The sequence below is a fragment of the Erpetoichthys calabaricus genome, chromosome 5 (genome assembly GCF_900747795.2).
Source record: "Erpetoichthys calabaricus chromosome 5, fErpCal1.3, whole genome shotgun sequence".
Taxonomy (NCBI): domain Eukaryota; kingdom Metazoa; phylum Chordata; class Cladistia; order Polypteriformes; family Polypteridae; genus Erpetoichthys; species Erpetoichthys calabaricus.
In genome coordinates, this window is record NC_041398.2 from 185,724,254 (window position 1) to 185,736,643 (window position 12,390).

General features: G+C 36.4%; 1 protein-coding gene across 2 annotated transcripts in view; it reads left to right on the forward strand.

Annotated features, from left to right (window-relative positions):
• gak (cyclin G associated kinase) overlaps positions 1–12,390 on the forward strand; it is a 155,030-nt gene that overhangs the window by 63,678 nt on the left and 78,962 nt on the right. For both annotated transcript variants that reach the window (XM_051928074.1, XM_051928075.1), the window contains exon 7: positions 7,831–7,920. In XM_051928074.1, the coding sequence (XP_051784034.1) occupies positions 7,831–7,920 (90 nt within the window). The remainder of the gene's footprint in view (positions 1–7,830; positions 7,921–12,390) is intronic.

Genomic DNA, 12,390 nt, shown 5'->3' on the forward strand with positions numbered 1-12,390 from the left:
CTGATTCAGGAGTGGCTTGACACAAGGAATGTGACAGTTGTAGCTCATGTCCTGGATATGTCTATGTGTGGTGGCTGTTGAAGCACGGACTCCAGCCGCAGTCCACTCCTTTCTTGTGTACCTTTTTCTGTCACATTTTTTCCTTCCACTCAACTTTCCTTTAATATGCTTGGATACAGCACTCTGTGAACAGTGGACAGCCAGCTTCTTTAGCAATGACCTTTTGTGGTTTACCCTCCTTGTGGAGGGTGTCAATGACTGTCTTCTGGACAACTGTCAAGTCAGCAGTCTTCCCCATGATTGTGTGGCCTACTGAACCAGACTGGGAGACCATTTAAAGGCTCAGAACACCTTTGCAGGTGTTTTAGGTTAATTAGCTGAGTGGAGTATGACACCATGAGTCTACAATATTGACCCCTGAGATACTGAATTTTGGGTTTTCATTAGTTATAAGCTATAATCAGCAAAATCAAAAGAAATAAACGCTTGAAATATATTACCCTGTGTATAATGAATCTATATAATATATGAGTTTCACTTTTTGAATTGAATTACTGAAATAAATTAACTTTTCGATGATATTGTAATTTATTAAGATGTACCTGTATATGTATATATGTATGTACTGTATGTATGTATGTATAAATGTTATATACATTTTTCTACAGTAGCTAGGTAGAACATTTATAAGACTTATTCAATCTAGTTTTGGTGTAACTGCTTTGTCCCAGATGTTCTTATTATAGGTGAGTAAATGTTACCAATGAACAGACATGTGTAGTATAGTAGAGACTATTAAACCTGTAAATCTTTACCATAGTTATCTATTATTAAGGGCAAACAACACAACAATACTGTGATGTCAAACTGTGAAAATTTAAAACAGCCTTCAGGTCCTTGCTACACATTGAACAGAAGACAGATGGGAGGCTGGCTTCATTGCAGTCAGAAAGTGAAAATTACTTTTTCCTAGAGCAACTTTTTTTCTCCTGGAGCAGCACACTGTTTAGGCTACCCATACTTTTGGTCCAATTATTAAATCAAGCAGTAAATATATCGCACTCAATTTTGTTACAAATCAGCTAAAAAGAATACTTTCTTGTATGTTTTTATCCATAAGATAGAAAATGCTGGCATATCTCGGGCATTGCAACAATTATGCATCTGCAACAAACTGTTAAGGTGAAACAGTACACCATTTTAATTGATGTCAATCGACTGGATTAAACTTGCGTGTATTGTTATATTTTACGTAAACATGCTCAGCTGAAAGTCTATGCAATTCTATAAACAAAATATATTCCATCAATGAATTCAAATGACAGAAATACACAAGAATGTTATAATTTTTGAAAGGGAACATGAAAATTGGAAATGCACATGGCTGGACATCATGCCTTCTGCAGATTACTGTATTATTTGCCCAGAGGTTTCTTTTAGAAAAGCAATTTTTCTGCATACACTAGAAATTATTTTAAATCAGATATATAATCAGTTAAAGGCAGACATACAGTGGGGCAAAAAAGTATTTAGTCAGCCACCAATTGTGCAAGTTCTCCCACTTAAAAAGATGAGAGAGGCCTGTAATTTTCATCATAGGTATATCTCAACTATGAGAGACAAAATGAGAAAAAAAATCCAGAAAATCACATTGTCTGATTTTTAAAGAATTTATTTGCAAATTATGGTGGAAAATAAGTATTTGGTCACCTACAAACAAGCAAGATTTCTGGCTCTCACAGACTTGTAACTTCTTCTGTAAGAAGCTCCTCTGTCCTCCACTCGTAACCTGTATTAATGGCACCTGTTTGAACTCGTTATCAATATAAAAGACACCTGTCCACAACCTCAAACAGTCACACTCCAAACTCCACTATGGCCAAGACCAAAGAGCTGTCAAAGGACACCAGAAACAAAATTGTAGACCTGCACCAGGCTGGGAAGACTGAATCTGCAATAGGTAAGCAGCTTGGTGTGAAGAAATCAACTGTTGGAGCAATTATTAGAAAATGGAAGACATACAAGACCACTGATAATCTCCCTTGATCTGGGGCTTCACGCAAGATCTCTCCCCGTGGGGTCAAAATGATCACAAGAACGGTGAGCAAAAATCCCAGAACCACACGGGGGGACCTAGTGAATGACCTGCAGAGAGCTGGGACCAAAGTAACAAAGGCTATAATCAGTAACACACTACGCCGCCAGGGACTCAAATCCTGCAGTGCCAGATGTGTCCCCCTGCTTAAGCCAGTACATGTGCAGGCCTGTCTGAAGTTTGCTAGAGAGCATTTGGATGATCCAGAAGAGGATTGGGAGAATGTCATATGGTCAGATGAAAAAAAACTCTACTCGTTGTGTTTGGAGGAGAAAGAATGCTGAGTTGCATCCGAAGAACACCATACCTAATGTAAAGCATGGGGGTGGAAACATCATGCTTTGGGGCTGTTTTTCTGCAAAGGGACCAGGACGACTGATCCGTGTAAAGGAAAGAATGAATGGGGCCATGTATCGTCAGATTTTGAGTGAAAACCTCCTTCCATCAGGAAGGGCATTGAAGATGAAACGTGGCTGGGTCTTTCAGCATGACAATGATCCCAAACACACCGCCCGGGTAACAAAGGAGTGGCTTCGTAAGAAGCATTTCAAGGTCCTGGAGTGGCCTAGCCAGTCTCCAGATCTCAACCCCATAGAAAATCTTTGGAGGGAGTTGAAAGTCCGTGTTGCCCAGCGACAGCCCCAAAACATCACTGCTCTAGAGGAGATCTGCATGGTGGAATGGGCCAAAATACCAGCAACAGTGTGTGAAAACCTTGTGAAGATTTACAGAAAACGTTTGTCCTCTATCATTGCCAACAAAGGGTATATAAAAAAAGTATTGATATGAAGTTTTGTTATTGACCAAATACTTTTTTTCCACCATAATTTGCAAATAAATTCTTCAAAAATCAGACAATGTGATTTTCTGGATTTTTTTTCTCATTTTGTCTCCCATAGTTGAGGTATACCTATGATGAAAATTATAGGCCTCGCTCATCTTTTTAAGTGGGAGAACTTGCACAATTGGTGGCTGACTAAATACTTTTTTGCCCCACTGTATATGCAAATACAAAATACATTTTGATACATATGTAATTTTAATTTTTCAGTGCATAGCCACAAAAATATTTGAGGGAGAAAAATAAATGTTATATATATTTGCTACTAGAAGAAAATAAAGACATTGTACTTTTCCGTACCTACTTTTGTGTCTATAGTACTTTTAGTTCATTACAATTGTTACTTCATTTAATGTCAGAAGGATTTGTTTGGTTGTTAGTAAAGGGTCATGGGGGCTGAAGAATATCCTAGCAGAACTGAACAAAGGTAAGAAGGAACCATGGATGGGTTTTGATTCATCTGCAAGCATACTTACAAACCAATCCACATTCATTTGCCACACTGAATTGGTAAATTGTAAATCCATGTTTTATAGTTGTTATCATCACACTATCGAAAATATAAAGAAAGCAACAAATCTGAATACGCCAAGTGTATTTTTTGAAGAGCTATTTTGCCATACCTATAAACAAAAGTAAATAAGGCCTTTAATGAAATTGTTGCATTTATCATTATTTAATGTTTGTGTTTTTTTTCCTAATAATCTTGCACAAATCATACAAAGAGGTACTATTACAAAAGTTATAATAATAATAATTTATTATATTGTTTGTTTCAGTTTATTATTTTATTTTGTGATTTACTGTATACTGTGACAATTGTTTATACTGATTTTTGTCATTAAATGAATAAAGTTATCCAACATATGCTGGCAACTTCACTCTGATGGAATGGTTCAAAGTAAGTCAGATAATTCATTTTATTTATATAGCACCTTTCCCACACTCAAAGGTTTATATTGCAAATAGCTGGCTGTAATGAAGAATGTTGGTGTTCAATCCACTGACTCTAATTAGGCCTTTAATTATGGGTCATTTAACTAGGCCGCAATTCATTTTTCTCATGGTGCCAATTGGTGTTGTATAACTTCATTAGCTAAATTAAATATGTTTAAAATGTATTTTTTGTTTAGTCCTTCATCTATTATTAGACTTTGGTTTAAGATCTAAGGACATTCAGTGTGAAAAATTTGCAATAACGGGAAATCAGGAAGGGGACAGACTTTTTCATATCAATGTACTTTTAATTTTTTAGATATCCATAGTGTGCTTTTTATTTTATACACCAGAAACAATGTCAACAACATCAACGTCTCCCTTGACATATAATTTGGTATTATTATTAAATATTAATTAGTTAATATTAGTGGTGGTATTCACTTTGAAAAATGCTAAATATCGATTATTTCTCAACCACCCACCAAACAGCCTTTGCTCTGCTGGATTTTCACCTGTGTGGATCTTTGAAAAGTTTTGAGAAGCCATTGATTTGACAAGGTGAAGGCGGCAGTGCATGTGTGGCTTATTGTGCAACCAACACTATTTTTTTTCTTAGTATACAAAAGCTTGTGTGCTGCCAAACCAAGTGTGTTTCAATGTAGTGTGAGTATTTGAAAAATGTAACTGCTAATATGGAATTGCATAATTAAAAGGAAAAAGAGACGTGGGTACTTTTTATGTATTAGAATATGTTTTAGCTTTTGGTAAAAAAAAACAACTATCAGTAATATAAAATATTTATGAAGAAAATATTAAAAGTGACATTTTGATTTTGTTTTTCATCAATTGAAATTACTCACTATTTATTTATTATTTTTAAGCATTTTATTTTCAAGGACAATGTGCACAGACCAAATATAGAACAATTAAAATAAAACAGAAAGTAAATCAAACAAAAAGAACCAGGAAAATACAACGATAAAGCACATACTGTATATAGAAACCTTTGAGACAACACAGAAAGCCCCCCTCCAGTAACTGAAGTAAGAAATGAGGCCACGCGCCCCTAGAACACCAAAAACAAAGGAGTCACACGCAGGCGCCACATAGCACACGAAACGGTTCGCACACAAAAAGGACGATTCAGCCCCACGACACACAAACACCCCCCTCCACTAACAGAAATAAAAACTCAGGCAACAAGCCCCCAGCACACAAAAAAAAAGAAGCCGCGACCGCCACACAAAGCCCATTGGACACGAAACGGGACAGACTACGGACATAGCACGCGAAACGTACACAAAAAGGACGATTCAGACTCACGACCACACTAACGATTGCGCCAGTTAGCTGACAACGCGTTCAATAATAAGTCCACTATTCATGAAAATTCATTGGGATTAATGAATGTCATTTGCAATCATTGTCATTCACTTAACTTCCCTGAAGAAACAAATGGCAATACAAGTAATGAATTTACACGTTGTTGTCAAAAGGGTCAAATTACACTGCCGCCTTTACATTCATATCCTGCATATCTACAGAAGCTTCTAACTAACGAAGTACCTGAAAGTAAAAACTTTATGAACTGCATTACATCCTACAATAGTTCATTTGATTTTGCATCTACCGGAGTAAATATCAGGTCACCAAAAGGCAATGGCCCATACTGCTTTCGCTTATGTAGACAAATATTACATCGCATTGGAACAGTGCACCCTGAAACAAATCAAGAACGCAAATATGCACAAATCACGTCGGCACCTACAACACGCTTCTGAAACCGCGGAACAAAAAATGTCTTGGCTCCAAAAACACCTGTCACTCCTTATTCAAAATACCGGTCCCAATCACAGAAACATCGGTATCCACTATAAAAATGAACAGTAACAATGCACGTGACATCCGTCTTGCCACACTATTAATTATAGATGAATGTACAATGGCATCCAGTCACTTACTCAACACCATTGATAAACTTCTACAAACGTTGATGAATAATAATATTCCCTTTGCAGGAAAGGTACTTTTATTAGTAGGAGATTTTAGACAGTGCTTAACTATTGCTCCACTTGCAATGCGCTCAGCTATTGTTCAGTCCACCTTAAAATACGCGGACAATTGGCATTGCATTGATGAATAATAATATTTCCTTTGGAGGAAAGGTACTTTTATTAGGAGTAGATTTTAGACAGTGCTTAGCTATTGCTCCACATGCCATGCGCTCAGCTATTATTCAGTCCACCTTAAAATACGCGATGACGTCATACATAAACAACAACAGACCGAACTACAATACATATACAGGCGCGAGACCTGATTGGTGATAAAACGAAGAAACGAACAGTCCGCATATTAACAGTGAGTTCGATCCTCCTTATTACTTATCCATATTCCTAACGATAAAGATCAAACAAGTCATCAATTCACGATCACGGGTACAAAACTAGACGGCTCGAGTAACAGGACCACCAACACGAACCCGCATCAAAAAAAAAAATTCACGTCGGCGCCTACAACCCGCTTCTAAAACCGCGGAACAAAAAATGTTACGCGTACAATTGGCATTGCTTTCAAAAGATACACTTGGTACAAAACATGCGATGTCCAGATCCCGAATATAACAATTGGTTATTACAACTAGGACATTGTACACTCACCAATACAGATGGACTTCACCCAGATATAATTACAATTCCTCAACCCTTTATCTGCGACGACTTACTTACGGAGATATTTGGAACAGCGGTCTCATTAGACCAAATACCCCTTTTAACACAACGAACTATATTATGTCCAAAAAATATTACTGTTGATCACATTAATAACCAGGTCATTTCATTACTTCCTGGAGAGTCACACCTCTTTCTAAGCTCTGACAAAGTTGACTCTGATGACGACAATGACCATCTTAATTTCCCCTTAGAATATTTGAACACTATTAACCCAGCCGGATTACCACAACACAGTCTTAGCCTTAAAAACAGAACAATAATCATGCTATTAAGAAACCTTAACACTAAACAGGGTTTATGCAATGGTACACGTTTAGTCGTCTACACCATAACACACAATGTTATTCAAGCAACAGTTCTTACAGGATCACATGCTAACAATACTGTTCTAATTCCTAGAATTGACCTTACAAGTTCTGACCTGGAATTACCTTTTACACTTAAACGGAAACAATTCCCCATTAAACCTGCCTTTGCCATGACCATCAACAAATCACAAGGACAAACCATGGACAAGGTTGGCATCTACCTATCTGAGCCCGTTTTTGTACATGGACAACTTTATGTGGCCTTCTCACAAGTTCGACGTTCATCTGACGTTAAAGTTAAGGTCATAAATGCTCCATGCCAAGGAAAACTCATTCAAGGATAAGACACCATCTTTACTACTAATGTTGTTTACAAAGAAATTTTCCAATAAACCTTTACACTATGCCAAACACTTTATTGTTTGCTTCCTATCTGCGTCATCTACACCTTCACACTATGCTATATCTCATTCATACATCACGCTCTTTGTAATTTCCCAACACCAGGGGTTGGCGAGCGAAGCGAGCAGGGGGCAGAGCCCCCTAGTGATAATGATAATATAGTGTGTGACAATTGGAAGACACATGCCTAAGATAAAAAATAGTTATTTTAAACTTATTCAATTGGATTGAATTTTAATTACAAATATAAAGCTCTAGGTCACACTTTATCATTAAGCAAAAATCGACATAATGACCTCAATTGATCAAAGCATGAAATCTTTGTCTTTCATTTTCCTCTCTAAGCCTGCATTTTGAGAATGTCTTGTAGGCAAATAAGCAGTAAAAATAATTTTATTTAATTGAGATGTGAAACTAATCATAATCCAACAAGACTTTTCATGTCCTTTGAAAGACACATTTAATTGGTAATGAGAAAAATACAATTAATGTGTATTTTTTGTATTTCAGATAACTAGAAACACTACACCAGCATACAGAACACCTGAGATGATTGATTTGTACTCCAATTATCCTATTAATGAAAAGCAGGATATTTGGGTATGTAAACTATAGTGTTTTTTTTTTTATCATTTTATTAAATTAATTGTACATATGAAAAAACTTTATTAATTAAGTACTTTATGCATTAACTTGTCATGTAGACAGGAAAGTGAAATTGTGCTAGTTTATTTTCTTTAAATATGTTTCAGGTGTTCTTTACAAAAAAATGGGGGCATCACTTACACAGTACCTCAGAGCATGATACAATACATTATTATTACCCAAAGAACAACGAGATGGGATTAATTTAAATTACAGAAAAGCTCTCATGCAGAAACTACTGTAAAACTCTGCATTGGCTTTATTCAGAAATACTACAGCTTATGAATTTAATAGAAAATGTGATCTGTATAGAATTTTGTTTTTTGCTTATTGAAATCTATTGTGAGTTAACATTTGACAAAAATGTAGAAAAAAATCTCCAAAAAAATCTGTTTTTCAAGCCAAGACAAATGTCTTGGTGTCTTTATTTGGTAAGATTTTAAGTTTTTCCTCTGTGCCCCATACCTTCCATTGTAAAGCCCCAGAGTGGGCAAGATATTTTTTTAAATTTATAGAAAGCACTTAACTGTAGAACACAGTTTCATGTGACAAATGCATATATAATATGCTTGTGAAGAAAACTTCTAATTTGAAGAACGAAAAAAAAAAGAATATAAACTTAGTTACCTAAATTAACTGTCTGGAACATCATTTGGAAGAAAGAATGCACTGGTGAGCTCAGCAATGACAAAGGGATTGGTAGGCTAAGGAGGATCTCTACTGCTGATGACAGAAGAATCCTCACAATGGTACAGAAAAAACCCAAATGCCTGTCCAACAGATCAGAAATGGTCTTCAGAAGACAGTTGTGTATGTGTCAGAGACCACCATCCACAGAAAACTTCATGAACAGAAATGCAGAGGCCACGTTGCAAGGTTGAAACTACTAGTTACTCAAAACAGGATGGCCAGATTACAGTTTGCAAAAACGTACTTAAAAGAGCCTGCAGAATTCTAGAAAAATATCTTGTGGACAGGATGTGACAAAGATTAACCTGTATCAGAGTGATGGCAACAACAAAGTGTGGAGACAAAAAGGAACTGCCCAAAATCCAAAGCATATCACCTTATCTGTTAAACGTCTTGGAGGTTTTTATGGCTTTGGCATGTATGGCTGCATTGTCTGTTTAAAACTGTTCACTGCAGTTTGTTTAAACCTATATTCATGTTGTATTTGGAGGCAAAGAAAGGGTGATCTTGTTGAAATGCATGGACATTTTTCCAAAATACTATAGCAATATCGTGATTATTACAATAGTTTTAACAGATCTTTTTTTTTAAGTTAGTATCTTAGAGCCAAATGGAGTAAAACAAAGAGCAAAGTAAATAATGAATAAAAAACACAATTAGAGAAGAATTCAAAAATAGTTGTAGTTTTAAAAATGTCAGAATAACTATTAATATGATGTTTTTATTCTTCTCATGTAAGTACTTAATTCTGTTGTTTTTTTGGTTTTTTTTGCATTTTTTAAAAACTTTAAAGGATAGTTTCTGCATTTTCCAATTCACAGTTATTTCTTTACACTCACGGTAATTTGCAATATAAAATTGTGTTCCAAAATGAAGTGTTTTTATAAATTTAAAAAATTCCTTGTCTATTCTTGCAGTTTACAATGGAGCTGAAAGAGTGCCAGGACCCAAACATAGGAAAATGGCTTAAACTTACCAAATATGTCTATTTTTCAAGGCAAGAATTTTATCGGATATTCGTCTGTGTCTTGTGACTTCACAAATATTGTAAAACAGTACAGTATATCCACTTTCATTTAGAAAGGAATAAAAAGTAAAACCATTTCTGAGATTTGGCAATTTTTAAAGAAAATCTGCTCTGTACCTCATCTCACAGATTCTCTCTCTCTCGCTTGCTCCTGTGCTACATGAAAGGCAAGAAATGGACGCCTGTGCTTACACCTCACAGGAACATCTGATACACAAGTACAGCCACACATAATTCCACTCACCCTAAGCTGCAGTTGCCGTTTCAATGTATCGTTATGTCTTTAGAGAGAACACTGCACTAAGTCTGGGAGAACTTACAGACACCACATGAACAACTAACAAGCACATATTTTAAACCAATTTACACTAGATCTGTTGAGCAGCACCAGTAATGATTGTTCTATCTTGATGCCCTGCAAAGGAATTTTTCATCTACACAGTATTAAGTTTTCTAGTAAACATCATTTCCATTATTAATATTCTACAGCTCATCAGTTCACCCTTTTTTCACTTGTAGCTGCAGTGAAATGACTCACCCTAATTATGTTTGGAACTACAATAGACTTCAATAATGGTCAATCAGGGACACATTGTCTTGTCCTTTTTGGCTGCAAGTAGTCATTCACAGAGAAATGAGTACTAGAAACCTGCAGGTTTGCCTTCAGTAGGTTTTCTATTGCTTTTCATCCAATTTAAGCACTATAAACCATGAGTTTAAGGCATTGTAATTACCACATTGAAATCAATGGGAACTGTAAGTGCTTCTTTTTTTAAGGTTATGTTCACATTCTGGATATGCACATTTTTAAACCATTTTGGTGAAGGACAAAATTGCTCTAAACAGCTTCAGATATTTTTTGGTTTTGTGCTGGTCAACTTTCTTATTTACTTCAAAACTCCACCCATGACGGCAGCTGAGAGCAGACAAACAGGAAATGTGTTTTTACCTCAAGAAGAATAATTGCAAGAATCTGTGATTAAATAATAATTTCTAGTTTTTCTTCGTTATCACAAGAATGCATCATAAATACAGCAGGCATGCTTTCTTAAAAAGAAAACTTTGCTGCTACAAAGAGAACATATTTGGTAAATTTTAAGGCTTTTTCTTTCACCTATGGACCTGTGTACCTGTCAGCTCCATTGTAAGTTGCAGGAAAAGACAAGGTGTTTTTAAAAGATATAAATAAAATGATTCACTTTGGAACACTGTTTTATGTGGCCAATCAATATATACCATGATTGTGAAGAAATAACTGACTTGCAAAATATCAAATTTATTCTTTAAGCTGTGATATGTGTGAATATCCTTTATTCATATTATTATTTACGTTTAACACATTATGTACTACAAAAATTATCTTAGAAGTTGCGCATGGCCTAGCAGTTTTCTCTTTTTTGAATAAACTGCAGAAATTAGTCAACAGTCACAGCTGTTACATAATACACTGTCATTTCACTTCTCATTGTATACAGATTCCTAACCTCCTTGACTTGCACTACAGGTGCTGGTCATAAAATTAGAATATAATGACAAAGTTGATTTATTTCAGTAATTCCATTCAAAAAGTGAAACTTGTATATTAGATTCATTCATTACACACAGACTGATGTTTAATCAAATGTTTATTTCTTTTCATTTTTGATGATTATAACTGACAACTAATGAAAATCCCAAATTCAGTATCTCGGAAAATTAGAATATTGTGAAAAGGTTCAATATTGAAGACACCTGGTGCCACACTCTAATCAGCTAATTAACTCAAAAAACCTGCAAAAGCCTTTAAATGGTCTCCCAGTCTAGTTCTGTAGGCTACACAATCATGGGGAAGACTGCTGACTTGACAGTTGTCCAAAAGACGACCATTGACACCTTGCACAAGGAGGGCAAGACACAAAAGGTCATTACTAAAGAGGCTGGCTGTTCACAGCGCTCTGTGTCCAAGCACATTAATAGAGAGGCGAAGGGAAGGACAAGATGTGGTAGAAAAAAGTGTACAAGCAATAGGGATAACTGCACCCTGGAGAGGATTGAAACAAAACCCATTCAAAAATGTGGGGGAGATTCACAAAGAGTGGACTGCAGCTGGAGTCAGTGCTTCAAGGACCACCACGCACAGACGTATGCAAGACATGGGTTTCAGCTGTCGCATTCCTTGTGTCAAGCCACTCTTGATCAAGAGACAGCGTCAGAAGCGTCTCGCCTGGGCTAAAGACAAAAAGGACTGGACTGCTGCTGAGTGGTCCAAAGTTATGTTCTCTGATGAAAGTAAATTTTGCATTTCCTTTGGAAATCAAGGTCCCAGAGCCTGGAGGAGGAGAGGAAAGACACAGAATCCACGTTGCGTGAGGTCGAGTGTAAAGTTTCCACAGTCAGTGATGGTTTGGGGTGCCATGTCATCTGCTGATGTTGGTCCATTGTGTTTTCTGAGGTCCAAGGTCAACGCAGCTGTCTACCAAGAAGTTTTAGAGCACTTCCTGCTGCTGACGAACTTTATGGAGATGCAGATTTCATTTTCCAACAGGACCTGGCACCTGCACACAGTGCCAAAGCTACCAGTACCTGGTTTAAGGACCATGGTATCCCTGTTCTTGATTGGCCAGCAAACTCGCCTGACCTTAAGCCCATAGAAAATCTATGGGGTATTGTGAAGAGGAAGATGCAATATGCCAGACCCAACAATTCAGAAGAGCTGAAGGCCACTATCA